At 47.2% G+C, this 18,030-nt stretch overlaps 1 protein-coding gene across 1 annotated transcript in view; it reads left to right on the plus strand.

Annotated features, from left to right (window-relative positions):
- The first annotated feature begins 673 nt into the window (after positions 1 to 673).
- EEIG1 (estrogen-induced osteoclastogenesis regulator 1) overlaps positions 674 to 18,030 on the plus strand; it is a 37,982-nt gene continuing 20,625 nt past the window's right edge. Inside the window, exons 1-2 of the mRNA XM_074608636.1 lie at positions 674 to 873; positions 2,263 to 2,899. Coding sequence (XP_074464737.1) covers positions 2,754 to 2,899 — 146 coding nt within the window. The 5' untranslated portion in view covers positions 674 to 873; positions 2,263 to 2,753. The remainder of the gene's footprint in view (positions 874 to 2,262; positions 2,900 to 18,030) is intronic.

Raw genomic sequence — 18,030 nt, forward strand, 5'->3', positions numbered from 1 at the left:
CCGCTGTGTGGTACCTGGAGGCACAGGATTGAAGACAGGGTGGCCACACCACTGAAGAGCAGCGTGCCCACAGCGCACGGGACATACCCGTCGGAAGGGATGTCACAGGGAGCTGCTTGGGCAGAAGGCAACGGGACAAGGACAGGGCAAAAGGTCCTGGCTGTCAAGGGTCTGCGTTGAAGAGGACGCAGAGACCACACCTGTCGGAGCTGCCTCTCCCATCACCTCAGGCAGGGACACCTCAACACCTCCAGGGGCCGAGGCCTGCCATGCCCTCAGGCAGCCCGCTCCAGCCCCACACACTCCAGTGCCAGTTCGGGGCTGCTCGGCCTGCGGAGGGGCTAGGGGCCACAGAGAAGCGGGAAGGCACTAAAGACGCCACAGCCCGGCAGCAACCCGACTGCCTAGACCGCCCTCCCACCGCTCTCCCCGCTGAGGCCGTCGCAGACACCCCACTCCCCGCCCACCCCTTCAGCCAGGAGGCGGGCCTTGCTCGAACCGACAGCCTCCGCCTCCAACCCCCGCGCCCTCTTCCCCGCCCCCGTGCCGGACCAACCAATAAAAGCCTTTCTGTGCTCCTCCCGCCTCCTTGGTGCTGGCCCAATCGGGCGGCGCCGCTCTCGCGCTCCCTTCCCCCCTCCCCGGGGAGGAGGGCGGTGGAGGTGGGTTACGTAGTGTCGGATTGGTATTCCCGAAGAGCAGCGGTGGCGTTGCTTTGCCTTGTGGCTGCCTGCGCCGGTGGCGTAGAGGCCGCAGTTGGCGTAGTGCTAGCAGAGGAGGCTGTGGTGGGGAGCAGCGGTGGCTGTGGCGGCCGTGTGAGGAGAGGGCAGGAGGTGCGAGCAGGGACCGGACCGGGCCGGGACCGGGCCGCAGGTCGGTGGAGGGGGCCGAGAAGCGGGCTGAGATCTCCCGACGGTCAGCTCGTGATTGGGGGGCCGGGAGGGGGCTGAGACCTGGCTGCAGCTTGGTGCCTGGGCTGGGAGGGGGGCAGAGACCTGGCTGCAGCTTGGTGCATGGTTCGTGGGGCCAGAGCTGGGCTGCGGCCCAGTGCATGGCCGCTGGGGCTGGGAGAGGGGCTGAGACCTGGCTGCAGTTCACTCTGTGGTTCACAGGGCTGGGAGGCAGGCTGAGACCTGGCCATCGCTCAGTGCATGGCTCAGAAAGTGAGCTGAGACCTTACCGCAGCTTAGTGTGTGGCCCAGGGGTACCAGTGGACGGGCGGTGACCTCACCGCAGTCCAGTGCGTGGTCCACACAGCCCAGAGGTGGGCTGAGACCCGTCTGCATCTCGGTGCGTGATCTGGGGGCGCTGGAAGGTAGGCTGAGACCTGGCTGCAGCTCAGTGCAGGGGCAAGTATGGCTCATGGTAGGGTCCCGTGGTGCGGAGTAGTCAACCAGTCTGTCCGCTCACTCTGCTCTGAGGTGACCGCAGAAGAGCGGGGCCTCTGTGGAGGTGCCCAGGCCCCGGTGCAGTGGGCAGAGCCGGCTGGATTCACCCGGTGCCACCTGAGCGGGAGAGGGGCTCTAACTGCACACCCGTGCAGGCAGCAGGAGCTCTGCCTGCCTTGGTTTGCCATCATTAATTCTCAGTATCAGTGAGGATTGTTTACTGCCCAGCGTTCATAACCTCGTCCCCTTTAGATGCTAATCTTGGTCTCCCTGGCTTAGGTGTTGCGTAAATGTGTAATGAAATTACTGTCTCCAGCCCCAAAACTGAACTGTGGGGCATGGCTTGGTGTGGACCTGGTGCCGGGGAAAGGCAGCATATTCAGTGGGCCTGTCTGTTGGACAGGCGGATGACCTGATTCGGTTGTTACGCTGCGTAATCTGGAGCAGACTGCTTTTTTTTTTTCCCCTCTGTGCTGCTTTCTCCATTTATAAGATACAGGTGCTAATGCTTAGGGCTGGTTGGAAAAATAGAAAAGAAACAGATTTTTGCATTTCTTGAGACAGCTTTGCGCATTCTTGTTAGACTACATGTTAGATGACTCTTGCTCTGTAAACTGCTTCTGAAGATGATGGGTGAAAATAGAGCAGATTTTTATTAGCTGCTTTGCAAAACAAAAATTACGAGGGGGATGACAACAGTGAAGCTTGCTCTAGGCAAAAAAGGGAGAGAGGATGTCGGGGCCAGGCTAATTGGGGCCATACCTCTTAAGACTGGTATGAGTCTGGGCTGAATATTACCCATCCAAACAGGTTTTAGAGGAGGAGGAGGAGCCCGAGACTGTCTGGGACTAATTTACTCATTTCCCTCCCAAAGGCTGACCCAAAGACCTGTATCAAGGAGTTGCACAAGAGGAGGAGACAGAAACTGGAAGCTCTCTGAATGTGCTGCCCGAAGACTTACGGCTTCTTCGGAGACTCAAGATGACTTCCCAGGAGAGATGCCTTCTGGAGGGGTTGTGCTGAAGACGGAGCACGGCAGCCTCTAACTGGGACAGCTCCTGCTGGTCTGGAGCTGAGACCAACTTCTCTCCCTCCCTTTTCCCTTGGAGATGTTGCAGAGATTTAATCTGACCTCTTCCTCCTCACCTGAAGCCTGCCGTGGCAATGATCCCACAGCCAGATCCGACCACCAAAGAGAAGAGAATTGTGCATTTGAAGCTGGGCCATCGTTGTAACTGAACTGGAATTTACTCCCTGCTTGCGCTCCTGGGACGAGTGCTGTTCCTCTGCTTGTCTGTGTGTGTTTTGAGCCGCTCCTCCCTGATCTTGTTTGGAATTCCTGGGCTTTCCACGCTGAACTTGCCCATGGCTTTCCTGATGAAGAAGAAGAAATTCAAGTTTCAGACAAGTTTCACTCTAGAAGAGCTGACTGCTGTCCCCTTTGTGAATGGGGTTCTGTTCTGCAAAATCAGGCTGCTAGATGGAGGAGACTTTGCTAGCTTATCTACCAGGTAAGAAGCTGCTTGCAGACTTGCTTCTTGGCCATGCTTTTTTCACTGGTTATTCTTCACTTGAGCAGTTTAGCATATGGCTACCACTTGCCTACCCCCGATGGGATTTTAATAGTTCTGTTGTAGGGCCCCACATGCCACATCATTCTCTGGAGCAGTGGAAGGACGTAGCTGGAGAGCTCAGAACCTGGGTGGTGTTGGCTGATCGGAGCTGGACTGAATTTTTCAGGGATGTGGGGCGGGAGCGCAAGGTCACTCTCCTGAGAGAGACAGGGGTTTGTGGATTAAATCCTCTCCCCCCCCCCAACACCTTGCCTATGTTCTCACACGCTATTTTAGACCCTGTGCTATGTTGCTTTCATGCCCAACTTGAAACTCAGCTCTGTAGAAAACTGTATCTAAGCAAATCAACCCTCCCTGACTTTGCTCTCCCTGTTTGCTTCCGAGTTACTGTTCTTGGTAAGAGTGGAAGTAACTTGCTTTGCATTGCAAATTGCTGTGCAAGGAAAAACTGCTGCCTGGAGTCAAAGTCAAAGTTGTCAGTGTTGAAGACAGTTTATCTCCTTGAACTAATGCCATTGCATCTCCAAGTTTATAGCTGCAGTATTTTCTTTTTAATGTGGTCCATCATATTGGTATCGTTCTGCTGCACGTGTTGTAAGGTTGTTCTGCCATCTTTTATTGGCATTTCTCTGACTCCTTCAGGCAGGTCTGTCCCCACTCCTGCTACTAATTGCTAATAAAAACTTGCTTTGTTTCCAACTATGCACGTAGATTATCACCAGCAGTATGCAAACACGAATTCCATAACAGCCCGGACTTGCTTGCTTTCTGCCTCAAGATGTGAAGGAAGCCTTCAGTGGCTTTCAAACTTGTTTTTTTGCTTTCCTGAGTGACTGCTCAGTTTTAAAGGTATGGGATTAGTTTGTGCGAGCTGTTAACTGCTTTATCCCAGAGCTAAAGCCTGGTTTGGTCTGGTTTTCCTCTTTGTGGTGCTGCACACTGAGCCTTCTCATCTCAGGAGAGAAGACTTTATTGGGCAAGCATAAAGCATTTCTGTCTTGCAAATAGAAGTGGTAGGGCATTGATCAAAGCTTGGTTTTAATTCCAGAGGCATAGTGCAAACTCATCTGAAGCCCACAGAAGTCATGGGCGTGGAACACCTCCAAAAATGGACTTTGAATTAATTTCTCTTTTGAAGAAAATCTATCAAAAGAGCTTTTCCTTACAGTGTTCTCCCCTGAGGCTAGATCCTTGGGTTTGGTGGAAGCAGCTTATCTAAGGAATTCAAACAGTATGTGAACTTGGAAAGAAATTAACCCCTCTGCTTCCTGGAGTCATAATAAAATGAGCTGAACTGGAGGGTGTCTCAGGAAAAGCCTGTGCTGAGACATGTCGATCTCCCTCTCCTTTTCGTCCCTGAAAGGAGCTTTGAGGAGCCATCGCCGGGGTTTGCTGATGCTGCCAGCCGTTTGGGTTGCATTGGGTTGTTTTCTGAGCTGGCTGGGGTTCAGCAGTTCGCTCAGCACGGTGCATTGCAGATGTGTTCCAGCAGCGAAATGATCTGTAATTTAAACCAAACACATACATTACTCTCAACCAGCTTGATTGCTTATAAACGAGCAAAGGGGAAGTAGGCTGTTGGGTTTGCCGCCTTTCCCCTAACCTGTCTGTACCCTAACTGAAAGCACATGGAGACCTGTTCCTGCTTGAAAAGTTATGGGTCTCAGTAGTATTGAGTCATTTGACCTTCTCCAAATATTTTCCCCTATTACAGTTAGAGAAACTTCAGGAGGGATGAATTTCCAGGAATGGTGAGGAGAAGAGTTACCGTGCGGAGAGGCTCCTGGATCATGCCTTGGCTCTGCCCTATACTCCTCTAGTCATTTCCATGACCTTTTTGATACTCTTTGGATCGGGGAAAAGATTAAAGGGAAGGAGGCGCTGTGTCCATATTGTGTTAGAAGTCTGTACATTATTTAGTGATTGTTTCTCTGAAATCAACCACTTCCAAAACCAGTTGTGTTTAGAGTTGTAATGTCTGTCAGGTCATCTTATGCGAGCTGCTCATGTAAAAAGTCTGGTGTTTGCTCTGCAATCGATTTGGGCTTCTTCTGTGGTCTGTGGCAATAGAAGATATGCAGCCATGATCGTGCAGACCAGTAGCTCTTTCTGCCCGTGAGTTTTCTGTGAATTGAGCTGAACAAGGTGTCCCATGACATTTGGAGTCTGTAAACAGGGTGAGGGGGGAAAGGTAGGTATAGGAACCCTTCCTAGGACACACTAAATCAGTTTTCTTAAACAAGGATTCTTAATCAAGGATTAAGTGACCTATGATGTGGAAAGAAGTGTTGTCTGAGAATATAAGAATCTCCAGAGACAGATTTTTCATGTTATTTACAATAGAGTTACTTGGCAGCTTGTGCATGTCTGTGACGAGAGGTGGGGATATGATATCTCTAATGAGTTGCTCAGTGGCACCAGGTTAATTTGCCCTGTGAGCGGAGCAGAAGTGGGAGGCTGTCCTGCCAGCTCCCGTTGGCCCGTCCCTGTCCCAAGTCCACTTCAGCCTGGGTTACAGGTCCCTGCTGCAGCCCTGTAGCCCTGTACCATGGGTCTGGTGGGACACCCCTTGGGCTGCGAGCGGCTCACACCTCCTCTGCCTGGGCTGGGGCAAAGCAGCCTGGCTGGAGGGGAACCTGTCTGAAATCCATTAAGACTTAACGCTCTTAGGAATTCAAGGCACTCTGGAAAAGGTCCAGGTCCTGTCAGCACATTGGGCTTTGGGGATCAGCCTCTGTTGGGTTTTCTGGTTTGTTTTTTTTATTCTTGCAGGCAGGTACCCTTTTTCCACAGTTGCTGTGCTCAGGCCTTGCATTAAACCATGGGTATTTTAGTGACTAAAGTTGCAGCTGTAAATACCTTTTTGCTTGTTCTTTCCCTTCCCTTTGTAAAGTCTCCTTATGCTCTGGTGGGGCTTCTGAGGATAAGACTCACCTGTTTCAGTCTACAGTGCTCTGCGTGAAAGGCATCTATTGTCTGTGGGTTTATCGCCCTCCTGTTGGATTACGGAAGTTGGTCTTCTGAAAATGCATCTGAGCCAGGTGTAGGCCAGGCACATGCTGTATTTCCCTATGGAGAAGTACCGGTATATTCCTTGAATAGTATTAATCCAGATACTTAAATAGCACAACCATCCGTGAATTCAGTTGCCTCCCAAGTATCTTTAAAAATAGCAGGCACAGAGCAGTAGGGATGTATTCATGGCAACCGTTTTTGTGAAGCAGATGGGCTGCTGCGTTTTGTACCCATTTGAAGCTTTTGGGGGGGGGCGTGTGTCTTTGTTCCTAGAGAGATGATACGATAAGCTCATCAGGAGGTTTTGGATCCGTGTCTCAGTGCAGGCAAGAGCCTGGATGACCAAATGAGTGCCTAAAGCTCCAGGCTGATGTAGTTTGTACATGTACATCTTTGGGTATTGTAAAAGAGGAAAACTTGATTAAATTCCGCCCCCCCCCCCCCCCCCCGCTTACAGTGTCAGTTAATGTTGAGTGACAGCCAGATGCTCTTTACCTCGGTGCTGATTGATTTCTGGCAGTGTGTTGGCAGTGAGCATTGCCGGTGCATGATGTGAAGGAAGTGGAAAGCCAGGTGTTATCCACAGACTCCTGACACTTCATCCTACGTTGTTCTGTTAGCGTGCCAATGGCTTTCACTCTGGTATTTCTGGATTTGAAGGAAGGGATTGTACTCTGAAAGCCCCTGGCTGACTCTAGAGGAAAGACTGTTTTGCATGAGTTGAGAAACTTTGAGGGCATTTCCCACCTTCCTTGTTGTCTTCTGAAGCCACTCAGACTGTATTCCCTTTGGGACCATGCCTTTCCAAGCCCATGTGGCATTTCAGCTTGGTTTTCTGATCCTGGCACTCCTGCACCAATTTGAACCAAAGAATATAGTCTTCCACAGCCCAGCAGCTGTTTGCGTGCAGGCTCGATCTGGGCAGGCTGACCCTGTTGGGGTGGTCTGGCCTCCGAGTATTTCAGTGCCGCAGCCTGAACCGAGAATGTTCTTAGCCTTGCAATTTTTAATTGAGTAAGTGTGAAAGGCCGTTTCCTGCACTACATGCTTCTTTTTGCCTTTTTTTTTTTTGGTGTAAATCTGCATCCAGAAAGCCAAAGTGGACTGAGGTCAGCTTTTGTGTAAGTATGGCTTTGTCATCCTTATGTAGGTACAGACCTAAAGCTACTTGCTTTCCTTGGCTGGCAGGATGCAAGGCATTGTTATGTCTTAGTGGTACACACCACTTTTTCACTTCTGTAGGATGTAAGTAAAGGAGGAGAAGCATTGCCCTGCTAACACGGTGGGTGATTCAGAAACCTTTGTGAAGGGACGTGCAAGTCCTACCAGCTCAGAAATGCAGCTGTGTCTCAGTGTTGAGAGTCGGAAATCAACTAATTTACTGTCTTCACGTAAATAGTCACTGTGCCTGATGTTACAGGATCCTTCAGGTAATTAGTTCCACCACGTTTGGCTCTTTTATACTGGAAAATTATTAACTGTTTGGTTAATCAGAGACTAAAGGTCTGATTCATCCCAGTTGAGATCTAAATCTTCACCACCATCTGCCTTAAAAGAGGTAACTAAATAGTTTCTTCTAGAGTCAGTATCCCCAAGAGGGGAAGAAAACGAGCTGTAGTGAAAGAAAAGGCTGAGTTCTGCCTCTTGATTTGAGGTGGATTGCCAGGGTGTGACAGAGGAAGGAACTTGGTTGTGGCTCTAAACTGGTCTCCCAATTCCATGTTTTAGGGTGATGTGTGCTTGCCTCTATCCTCTGCTAGAGCATGTGGCTATAGCCACATGAGCTATAACGTATTAAAAAGTGCTTTTGTTGCAAACATGTCTGAAAACGTACAGCTTCCCTGTGTATAAACATATTCCTAATATATAGATCGAGAGAGTGAGTTTTAATGCTCCAGAGCAGCTTCACATGCTAACATCTTTCTTTCCTGGCTGCAGCCTCAGGAGTGGGCTGGGGGTGTTAGTGGAGGAGGCATTTGAATACAGCGTCTAGAAAAGATTTGCAATAAAACATAACCTAATTCGAGATAATATTAAGGCATAGTACCTGCACTGCTTGCATTCTGAAACAAATATAGACAAACTAGACAGCAAAGATGAGAAAAAGGGGTTTCATTCCAACAGTCTAGCTAAATGTAGGTGAAAGTTGTGAGAGCAGAAGCTGTGCATGAGGATTAACCTCTGGCAAGTTGAGAGTGGTAGGAAAAGCGCAAAAGTGATACAACACTGCGAGGTCCCTGGCACAAACTGTCTTAAGCTGCGCTTTGAATTTGCAGAGCATTTCTTTCCCCTTTTCTGGGCTTTGGCTGCTACACCTGCAGGGTCCGACAGACCGCGGAGGCTTTGGGGTGGGTTGATTTACTTCATTCTGGACTTGCCTCTTCCTGTCATCGGTCACCGCACTGGAGCCTGTCACAAGACGGGCAGAATTACGTTAAAACTTTCCTGCCACGGGGGCTGTATCCTGTTGAGTAAAGACCAGTCTCTGTTAATGCTCTGACTCCTGTTCCGCCTGCTGTTGCTCAGGCAGGAGCTGCTTTGTTGACCAGAAGCTGTAATCTAAAGCCCTGTAACCGATACGCTGTGTGTACAGCATCAGTAAATATGTGTGGATACAGCCGGCTTTCAGACTTCCCCCTCATCGCCTGTTCTGAGCTGGCATAGCTTTGACAGCTAACTCTTAGCAACAGCCTTATCTGTGTGACTTAAGCAGCCCTTAGCTTAAAAAAATTACTCATTGGAAATTAATGTTCTACTTTGAGACTGAGGCCCTATGGCCCACTTGATTTTAAGGGTGGCAATACTATCAACTCTGGCTGAGGACAAGGGGAGGTAGGAGAGGGTCATCCTCCCCCCGCTTAAGACATGTACTTATTTCTGAAATACAGGGGAAAACCTAAATGGCTTCCAGTCTGTTTATTCTTTGTGCTCTTGAGCCGCCATCAGTGTTGACTCTAGCTTTGGAGCTGTATTTCTGAGGAATTCATGCATGCCTTGGGGAGCCTGTGGTCTCGCTGCACAGTGGTTGGTATTTTAATAGGCCATAAGTTGCCAATGGCAAGTTGTTCTGGTACCAGCTTCTAGATAAATGAGGCAGGTACAGATTTATTTCTTATTATTATTTTATTGCAGGAAGCTACAGCTGGTAGTGTTTCGGGAAAGAACCCAGTGTCTCCCTCAGATGAGAAACCTCCCTCTCTTTCAGGGCAAGCCTGTATGCTTGCGAGCCCAGCAGAGCGGGATGGAGAGCTCTGGCAGCATCCACCTGCCTTTGGCTCTGCAGGGTCTCCTCCGTGCAAGGACAGGCGGATGTGGCTCGGTGTGCAGCCTCCCTTTTTCAAACAGGATATGCTCTGCATCCTCTGTGGGCTGCCAGCTCCGCGCCGGGCTTGCAGCCTGCTCTGAAATGGGTCAGGAATCACTTTGTAGCTGTGACTTATTGTATAATAAACCAGAAGCCTTTAGGAGTGCACTGGACCAACACTTGGAACAGCTTGTTTCTTCTGTAACAGCCTGTGACCTCATATCAGTAATCTGTGCTGTAAAGGTGATTATTTCAGGTGTTATTTCAGGTGGCTGGATGTGTTACCCCACCCCAGTACCAGCTGCTTACCCTGCAGAATGAGCTTTTTTCTTTTTCTTGCAGTTTGTTCATATTATGCCAAGTGCACTTGCTGGGAGAGACCATACACATCGCTATCGTAACTCCGGACTTGGCATCATGATCTCTCTGGTACCATACAGTGGGACTCGGCATCTCATTTTAGTGCCTGGGTTTGAAAGGCACTTCCCACTAGACAAACAGTTGTGCCTGTGTTCACTGGATGAACAGCCTTCTTGTTTGGTGTATTTTTAATCTGATGAGCAAGAAAGGGAATTGTTCTGCGGGATTCGAAATTGCTGATCATCGTGGAGGTCATTTTCACATGCTTCTCATGAGTCTCTCATGTAGCTCAATTGAAGGCTGAGATGAGGAAAAGATCAAGGAAATGGGATGGGGTCATGGAGATGAGGAAGAAAACAAAGAGGAAGCACATGAAGACTAGAGGGTTGGAAGGAGGCAAGTGTGGAAGAGACAGGATGTTCTAGATAAGCAATAGCATATACAGTCTGTGTAACGGATACTTTCCCTGTGGATAGAAAGTAGCTGAGCTGGCAAGAGAACAGGATTTTGGCTGAATTTATCATAGCTCATTGGTGAGAGGAGGCCTTGAAGGAGGTCCCGTGTTGTAGTAGGAGATGGGACTGAAGCTAAAAATACTTTTACTGCCGTATGCTGTATTCTAAATAAGAAATGAACCTGGTCCGTTCAGCCTGAAAGTAGTTGAGCATGCTTACATGGGAGGAAGGAAAAGAGTGTATGGATTTACTGGCCTGGAAGGGCTGGAAAGAGACTTACAGAGACCATCACCCCTGCACGTGGTTGGTAACTAGCCTGAAATGTGCTCTCTGAAATAAACAACTAAAGCTAGAAAGCTTTCTTTTGGGATTGCCACTTTCTAGAGCTGCATGTTTGCCTCCATGAGGCAAGTCCCTTCTCTTACCATTCACGTAGAAAATGAAATTTAAGGTCTTGGTTTGTGCCTTTCAGAAATTACCAAACATTATGCTCCGGTCTGGCTTTGCAATGGAAAAGCAGATCAAGGAACTTGGTAATAGGAAACCCTGTGAAAGGGATGTGGCCTCAGGGTTTCGGTTTGGGGTAGTCACCTACCTCCACTTTTGCTTCCAGAATAAAACTCTGTATGAAATGGCTGTGGCAAGATGTTTCGCTAATGGATATTGGGTTAATAATCAACAGAGACTCCCTCAGCCAGCTGCCACATGAAAGACTGGTCAGTACATGCCTACCTGTGCTCCCACCTGCCAGTGGAGTTTTCATTCCTCCTGAAATGCAAGTGGTGAATGTGAGGAGTACAAAACGGGGAGGCCAGAGTGAACCCTGCCGAAGGTTTCCGACTGCCTTGTTCTGTTTCCAGTCCTTAAGGGATAATCTTGCTCATCAAAATAAAAACGCAAATGGCCAGGAGAGGGGGAAGGAAAAGTTTGTCTGGAAAAACTCAGGCTTAGAGAATTACTTTTTTTCCCCTGCCTTGTATCAGATTCTTTCAGGCTTTATCCATGCTTGAAACAGCAAAGGTGAGGCTGGGTGTGGTATCATTGTTTTCAGTGGATTTTTTGTTCTCATGTGTATGGGTTGGGGAGAGGATTGCCAGCTTGGTTGTGTTTTCATCATGCTTTTTGTGCTTCTCTTCCTAGTTCCTGTTCTTCCCATCATCGCCTAGGCTGTGCCTGCGTGTCACAGAATGAGGGAGGAATCTAGGATATTTATAATTCAGCAATCTTTCCAGATCTCTTAATGCTCCGTTGCCCTGAAATGGAGCAATAGTTTTAACGTTCACGCTTTGACGCAGACTTGCTGCACCAGGTCAGCCCCAGCTTGTGCAGTGTCCTGTTTTCAGATGAAGCAATAAGAGCTGTTCAGAGGTAGCCTGCTTGCCTCTGTTACAGATTAATTATGCAGTAACCCCTCTGTAGGAAAGCTCTTTTCCTGGCTTCTGTCAGCGGCCTGTCATGTTTTATCTCATACTTTGGTAACACCAGACAATTGCATCTGCATAAATGCTGAATTCCTTTCAAGTGCAGTGCTGCTCATCTTCTGCCTTCAGTAGCCTGCACTGCTCCTTGCTGCAAGGTAAATTCTGTGTTGCGGAGGAGTGTATTTCCTATAACTGTTTGTTACATTTGCTGCCTTTCTGCTTTCTGAAGTACCCTTTTTCTGCTGTACAGGGAGCAGCTGATCATACTCTTGTTTGACCACTGTTCTCTTTAAGATCCGTTTGTGATGTAGGTTTATAGCAATGGCTTTTCACGCTTTCTGTGCAAGTATGTCTTTTCTTTCAAAACAAATCCACGTGCTATCTTCCCTGCAGAAGTGATGCATACACATCTCCAATGTCATTCGCTCTCAGTAGGGGAGGATCAGGGCAACGTGTCTGAATACAGCTGATAGTGACAGCCACAGAGGAGGTAAAAACTCTCTGATCCTCAGAAACCTGCTCCTGGCAGCCCAGCAGTGGGAGCCTGTTCTGACATCTCCCAGGGGCTTAACCAGCACCAACTGCTGTTGCAAAATGCAGAGCGCTCCCGTATTCTGCTTTTAACCTTTGTCTGATCAGAGCAAGTTGCATCATAAGTTACTGGTCTTAAAGAATTGCGTTTGTCTAGAGCTGTGGCTCCGGAGGAGCAAAAGCATCTCTAACTGCTGTGTCTCAGACCTCCTTCTCTCCCCTCTCTGGCATAACACTGTATCTGACCCACTCTGGATTCAGGGCAAAAGGGAAAGGAGATTGGGACAGGCAGGGTCTAGAAATCCTAGCCCGTCACCACCAGTATGGTGACGAATCAGGCAGGCAGAAGGCTTTACTCAGCGGCCTCTTCTAATTTGCAAACCTCTTCTGCCGAGTAGCTTTTTTGCTGATAAACCCTAACAGTGACAGATATTGATGGAGGGGACGGAGGTTCAGTGAGACCATGTTTGTTCCTTGTCCTTAAAACCAGTGACCTGGGTTTTGCAGCTGAACAGTGCCTTTATAAAGAAACCATCATAAAACACCTGTATCCGTCACGGAATGAAAAAGCTGCTGTTAACATATAAAAGGCTTTCTCCTGGACTATTGTATTGGTTTTGACTAAATGTATACCATATAGGAGTGACTCATAGGGGAACACGTCTGAGCACGGTAGGGTGTTACCTCTTGGGTAACTAAACCTACTTTTAGCACCAGGGTTGACTTCAGGCAGCTTATTTACTGAAGGGCTCTTCAGTGTACTCGAGCCAAATTGCAGTGATGTTACATCACATGGTATTAATGAAATTATTCCAGAAGTGAACTTGGCCTCGTGTACAGGTTAATTTGCACTATAAAGACTTCTCTGGTACAGCTATATTGGCAAACTCTCATGGTTGAAACAGGGCTGGTATTGGTAAAAAAATGTCACTTAACTATTCTGGCATCAGTATGTCTTCACATGCCATGAATCTGCCTTAGAGGCAAAAAGATTTGTCTTGGTGTACATCACTTGCATCAGGGATGTTGTTCCTAGTTTTGTGTTGATTCCCTTCAGGGTTTTCATTCTCCAGATTTACTATCCCAGCAAAGCCCTGGAATATTGAGTTTACCCATGTCTTGATTTTTTTTTTCCATCATGGAGTGTGTGTGTGTATCTTTTGTGTGTTGACAGGGTAATTTTATTTTTTTCTTTGCATCTTGTTTACCAACATAGCTTTCCAGCATCACGGAGTTGTAGCCATCTCTTGTACCCTGCGTGGTAGGGATGTTATCTCAGTTCTCCGTACTGGAGTTTACATTGCTGTCTTTCTTCGCTAGGAGTTTAAATTTAGTCAGCAAAGGGCAAATCTGGAATCTCTCAGAATGACAGCTAACACTTATGGGATGAAGAAAGTTTATAAATATATCAGTGACGGATAATCGGTGAATCTTCATTTTACACCTATGGTCTGCCAGAAGTGAAACGACTTTCCAAGCTACAATGCTTTACAGATACGTGTAATGCCTCTGAAAGATGGTGGGTTAATCTACCTTAATCTTGTAAACATCTGTACAGAACAAACCTTAGAGATTTTTCTGAAGCGTTTGGGACCTTCTGAAGCTTTAGTTCCTCTGTCTCTTAGAACAACAGGGGAGATTTGAATTGTGACTTGCTTCTTCTGTAACTGAAATCCTTATGAACTTGCTTGTGAGAGGAAAACACTGGTGGTGGGCTTGGCAGCCTGGCACGTGGTTCCCTCTTGGCTAATCCAGCTCCAACGTAGTCTATTAGAACAATAGAAGTAGGAGTTGGTGTGGTGACTCAGTGCATGATCAGAGTTCAAAAAAAAAAGCAAATGCGTCTTTCAGTGTTCAATACGCACGTTATTACAGACTTGTGTTTCAGTAACTGAGTCATCTATCCAGTTATTCTTTTCTTTACACTTAAGAGTTTGGTTGTGCTTTGATTGTGATGTTTTTGCTCCTGGCACACATCCTTGGCCTCTGACCAAAAAGAGCTTGTGCTCTGTAGATGTGGCAAGAAGTCCTTGGATATGCGCTGCTTCGGGTTGGTCTGTCTTCAGCACAGTGTGTAACAGTAGATGTGTTGCAGAGCATTTACAGTTACAGTCCCTTCTTGTCCTTCGTTTTCCTGATGTCCATCTTTTCTTCACTGCTTCGAGATGACAGAATGTGAATTATAAATACCTCCAAGCAGACTGGCTCTGCCGGGCATGTCCTGTCTGTAAAGTGTCATGTACACGTCCCTTGCTGCTCCGTGACTGAGTCTGTTAGAATTATTTCCCCTTGCCTTCTCCCTGCTCCACCCTTACTTACCCTTCCAAAATTCGTCTGACTTGTTCTATAGCTTAAGTTTTAAAGGGTCATTATTCTGTGACTTTCTTTCTCCATTTGGCACAATTTTTATTTCATTATGCAACTTCTGCTGTAGCACTCGGTCACCAGCTGCGTGCTATTTTTTAATAACTTCCATTGTTTCTTATAGTATGTTTAACACAGTTCATGTTAGGAGGAGCTTGAAAGGTTTAAGATTTAGATGGTTAGAATGGCTGGAAATATTTTTTTTCAAAAATAACCGCTAGTGCCCAGTTTTAGAAGCCCTGGGTGTGCTGGAGAGTGTGACTGCAGCAATCTGGAGTATGTGAGATGGACTGCGGTGGAAAGCTGTTGCCTATGGGATGTTCTGCAGGAGGTGCAGGATTTCATGCTTGTCACTCGTAAAAGACATGTCTGGATGCAGGTGACTGGAGTCCAGACATAACTGAATTACCGCCTTTCAGAGAAGCTGTCAATACACAACTAGGAATGCTGATGCTGGAGGGTTTTTCTACTGGTGATCGACTGCTACCCCCGTTATCCAGTAGGTATTATCACTCCCTGGCTTGTACTGGTGGACTTTTATCAAGATAGATGACTGCCTTGGAGGGAACTGTAATATGCCGTTCAAAAGCTGTGCTTCTATGGAAATAGGCTTCTTCAGGAAAAAAGGTTAAAGCCGTAAAAACTCAATCACTTGCCTGCTAGATACCAGCTTGTTCCTTAAGGAGGATTTCTGTCATTCGTTGTATTCCATTTTTATTACATGCTCAACTCATGCTTTTTGCTCCAATTCTTTCCTTGCCTGCCTTTCACATACTTGGTGCTGCTGTCGTCGTCATCCCCTGTTCCCTGGTGAAACAATCTTGGCTGTTTCTTAGCTTGCTTTCTCAGCTGTGGCTGAAGTTTCTTCCATTAGCTTTTTTTCTTTCCTGTATGGTTGCTGTTAATCCTTTTTCCTGTATTTGTCTCTTCTCCAGTCAAACAGGCACTATGCAGGCTGTGCTGTGAACTGCGTAAGTGGAATCCGGTTTCCTGAGCTGCCTTTCCCCTACTCCTCCTTCCCTGGCAGCTTTTCCCCCACCTCCCCAAGTGCCAGCGAACAGCAGGAGTGGATGGATGTCCATCTCCTGGTGTGAGACAGAACTGGGCAGGCATGGTGAAGTCCTCCAGAAGTGTTGGAGCTTGCCTTGTTCCCTCAGAAAAATGCTGGATCATGTGAATGCCTCATTGTAAAAGCATTAGTGTTCAAATTTGGATTTAGAGAGCCCTTATGTATCTCTCCTGTGGTGCAAACGAAGAACTAAATTGATAGGTGTAAGCTGATGCCAAGTGGGAGGTGTGGGTAGGTGTCCTTCTCCACCATGAGCCATTGGTATGGGTTTGCTGGGAATTTAGAAATTAATTGTGAGTAGGTGGTAGATGTGATGACCTTACTGCTGAACCCGTGTTTAAAACACTTGCAGTGAAACATCCAAATAAGACTTGTTTCCAATGACAAAGGCTTGCTTAGTTCTCTTAGTAAGACAGTCTGCATCATCTGTCTCTGAGCCATTTTTCCATCATAACTGCTAATGTCTACTACACAACAACCAGTGCTTGTCAGCTGGAGAATACGGGGTTGTTTGCAGTGGGGGAGACATCCAGCTCTTTGGGCTGGCAGTTGTTCTGGTCCATGATGTAAGCCCAGTCAAAACAGAGTAACTTTATTGTTGAGAGCTATTTGCAGCCCTTTCTGTTCTTCTGCTCAGGGAAGGCAAAACCCTTCCATGCAAATAACTTGCAGTAATGCACTTGTATGCATCCAGGTTAAACTGCCTTGGATTTCCATGCATCATGTATCCAGAGGGTTTTTTATGATCCTGTATGGTGTTCCCCAAGGAATAGGGTGTGTCACCTCTCGTTCTTGGGATACATTTACATTGAGCTTCCCAGCACCTATTGCTGCATTGTGTTTGCTTCTGCTTTCTACCTGCATTTGGCCTGTATGAGCTTGACAACAAGATAAAAAAAGATGACAGCTTTTACTAATGTGATACGTTCCCATGCTGCTGTTTGGTGTGCTGTCTGCCGATGGTGCATCTTGTTTGCTGTTGATTTCTCTCTTTTTCTTTGCCAGGCATCTGGATGGCAAAGCCTCAGAGCTGCAGTTTTCTTAATAATACGTGTGCTGCAGTGAGGTGCCCTGTCCTAAGCCCATTATTTGGGGATACCTATAGGTTCTGGATCATGTATCTAAACCAGCTAATGGCTGAAATGAAGGCTCACTCTTCTACTTTTTTTAGAGACACGTATATATGTATTATATATATTCACCCACTGTTGTATTTTCTGTGCTTTACAGGCAGTGATTAGGCCCTCTGTTTGTAGCAGGACATGCTGTGTCTGTAGGATGGTATAAATTTTGGCGTGCTGGGAGCACAGTGGTGTGAATAGTGGTTACTGACCTGGGCATCTTAGAAACTCAGTTTCGAAACGGGTTTTTCAGGGACTTTTCCTTGCCCTTACCAAAGGTCTCTCCTACAGCTTTGCACTAGATAGCCTGGTTAAAATAGTAACTATTGTCTCTGGAGCATAACACAGGATTGTTTCCAGACTTTGCCAAGCTAAGGGAGTGATCCTGCTCTAATTCAGCCTTCGGAAGTGCTCGAGAATAGATGAGGCTGTCCTAATGGTGGGTCTCTACAGCTGAAAGCAAAGCTGTGTAAAGAAACGCTGTAGAAGATGCCCTTCAGATGCAATCCGCTGAAATAAGTTGATTTCTTTTGTCTTTTCCTCCCTCTGTGATTGAGGGGATTGTACCTGCATCACTGAGGTTGTCTTACCTTTGTTCCCAAAAGACCTGCTGCTGGAGTGTGTCGGGGCACCTTTGAGGGCTGCTTTTCAATCCATTGCACTTAAATGAATCTGGGCTGGGACTTGGCTCCTTGGCCTCTTTAAAATGGTGTTATCTTTCTTGTGCCTTATCAGATTGAGATGCTGTTCAGCGATGTTGCGCTCCTGTGTGCAGTGGTGAACCAGTGAGGAGGATGCAGGGTACCGTCTGCTGTGAGCAGGCAGGGGGATTAGTTCAGCTTGAAGGGTCTGACACAGATCCACATCTCCGAGAGGGAGAACAGCGAGCATGTGGATGGGGCATCAGTAATAGGAAAGCTTGCCCTCTCCCTTTGTGCCAATGAGGAGGAGGAAATCTGAATAAGAAGCTCTTTGTGTATGCTTATCTATATACTGTCTCATTTAGCCTGAGGTTTTCCCACATCTGCTGCCGTGCATGAAACATCGGACTGAGACACATTGCTCTACTGAAATGTTTGGCATTAGAAAGCTATTTTTTTCGTTGTTGTTGCCCTCCCAGTAAGCTTGTGGCCTTTTTATGATGTTTCATGCTTTTAACTGTCTTACATGTGACTGTTGCCATTAAGTAAAAGTGAAATATCTGCTTTTCTAAATGTTTCAGCAAGGCAAAACTGTTTCAGTGGATTGTGTGTTTGAAGTACGATACCCAGTTGGGTGCAGCTCAGCTTTGAGTCTGTAAATAGAAGTTTTAATCTCTGTTCTGGTGTTTCATTAGCTAGATTTTCATGTGGGACAGAGGCCCATGGTAGCCCAAGATAGCATGGGTCGTATACGTGGCCTTTTTCGAGAAGTGTTTGCTTTAGCTAA

This window comes from Larus michahellis, chromosome 15 (assembly GCF_964199755.1).
Source record: "Larus michahellis chromosome 15, bLarMic1.1, whole genome shotgun sequence".
Classification (NCBI taxonomy): Eukaryota; Metazoa; Chordata; class Aves; order Charadriiformes; family Laridae; genus Larus; species Larus michahellis.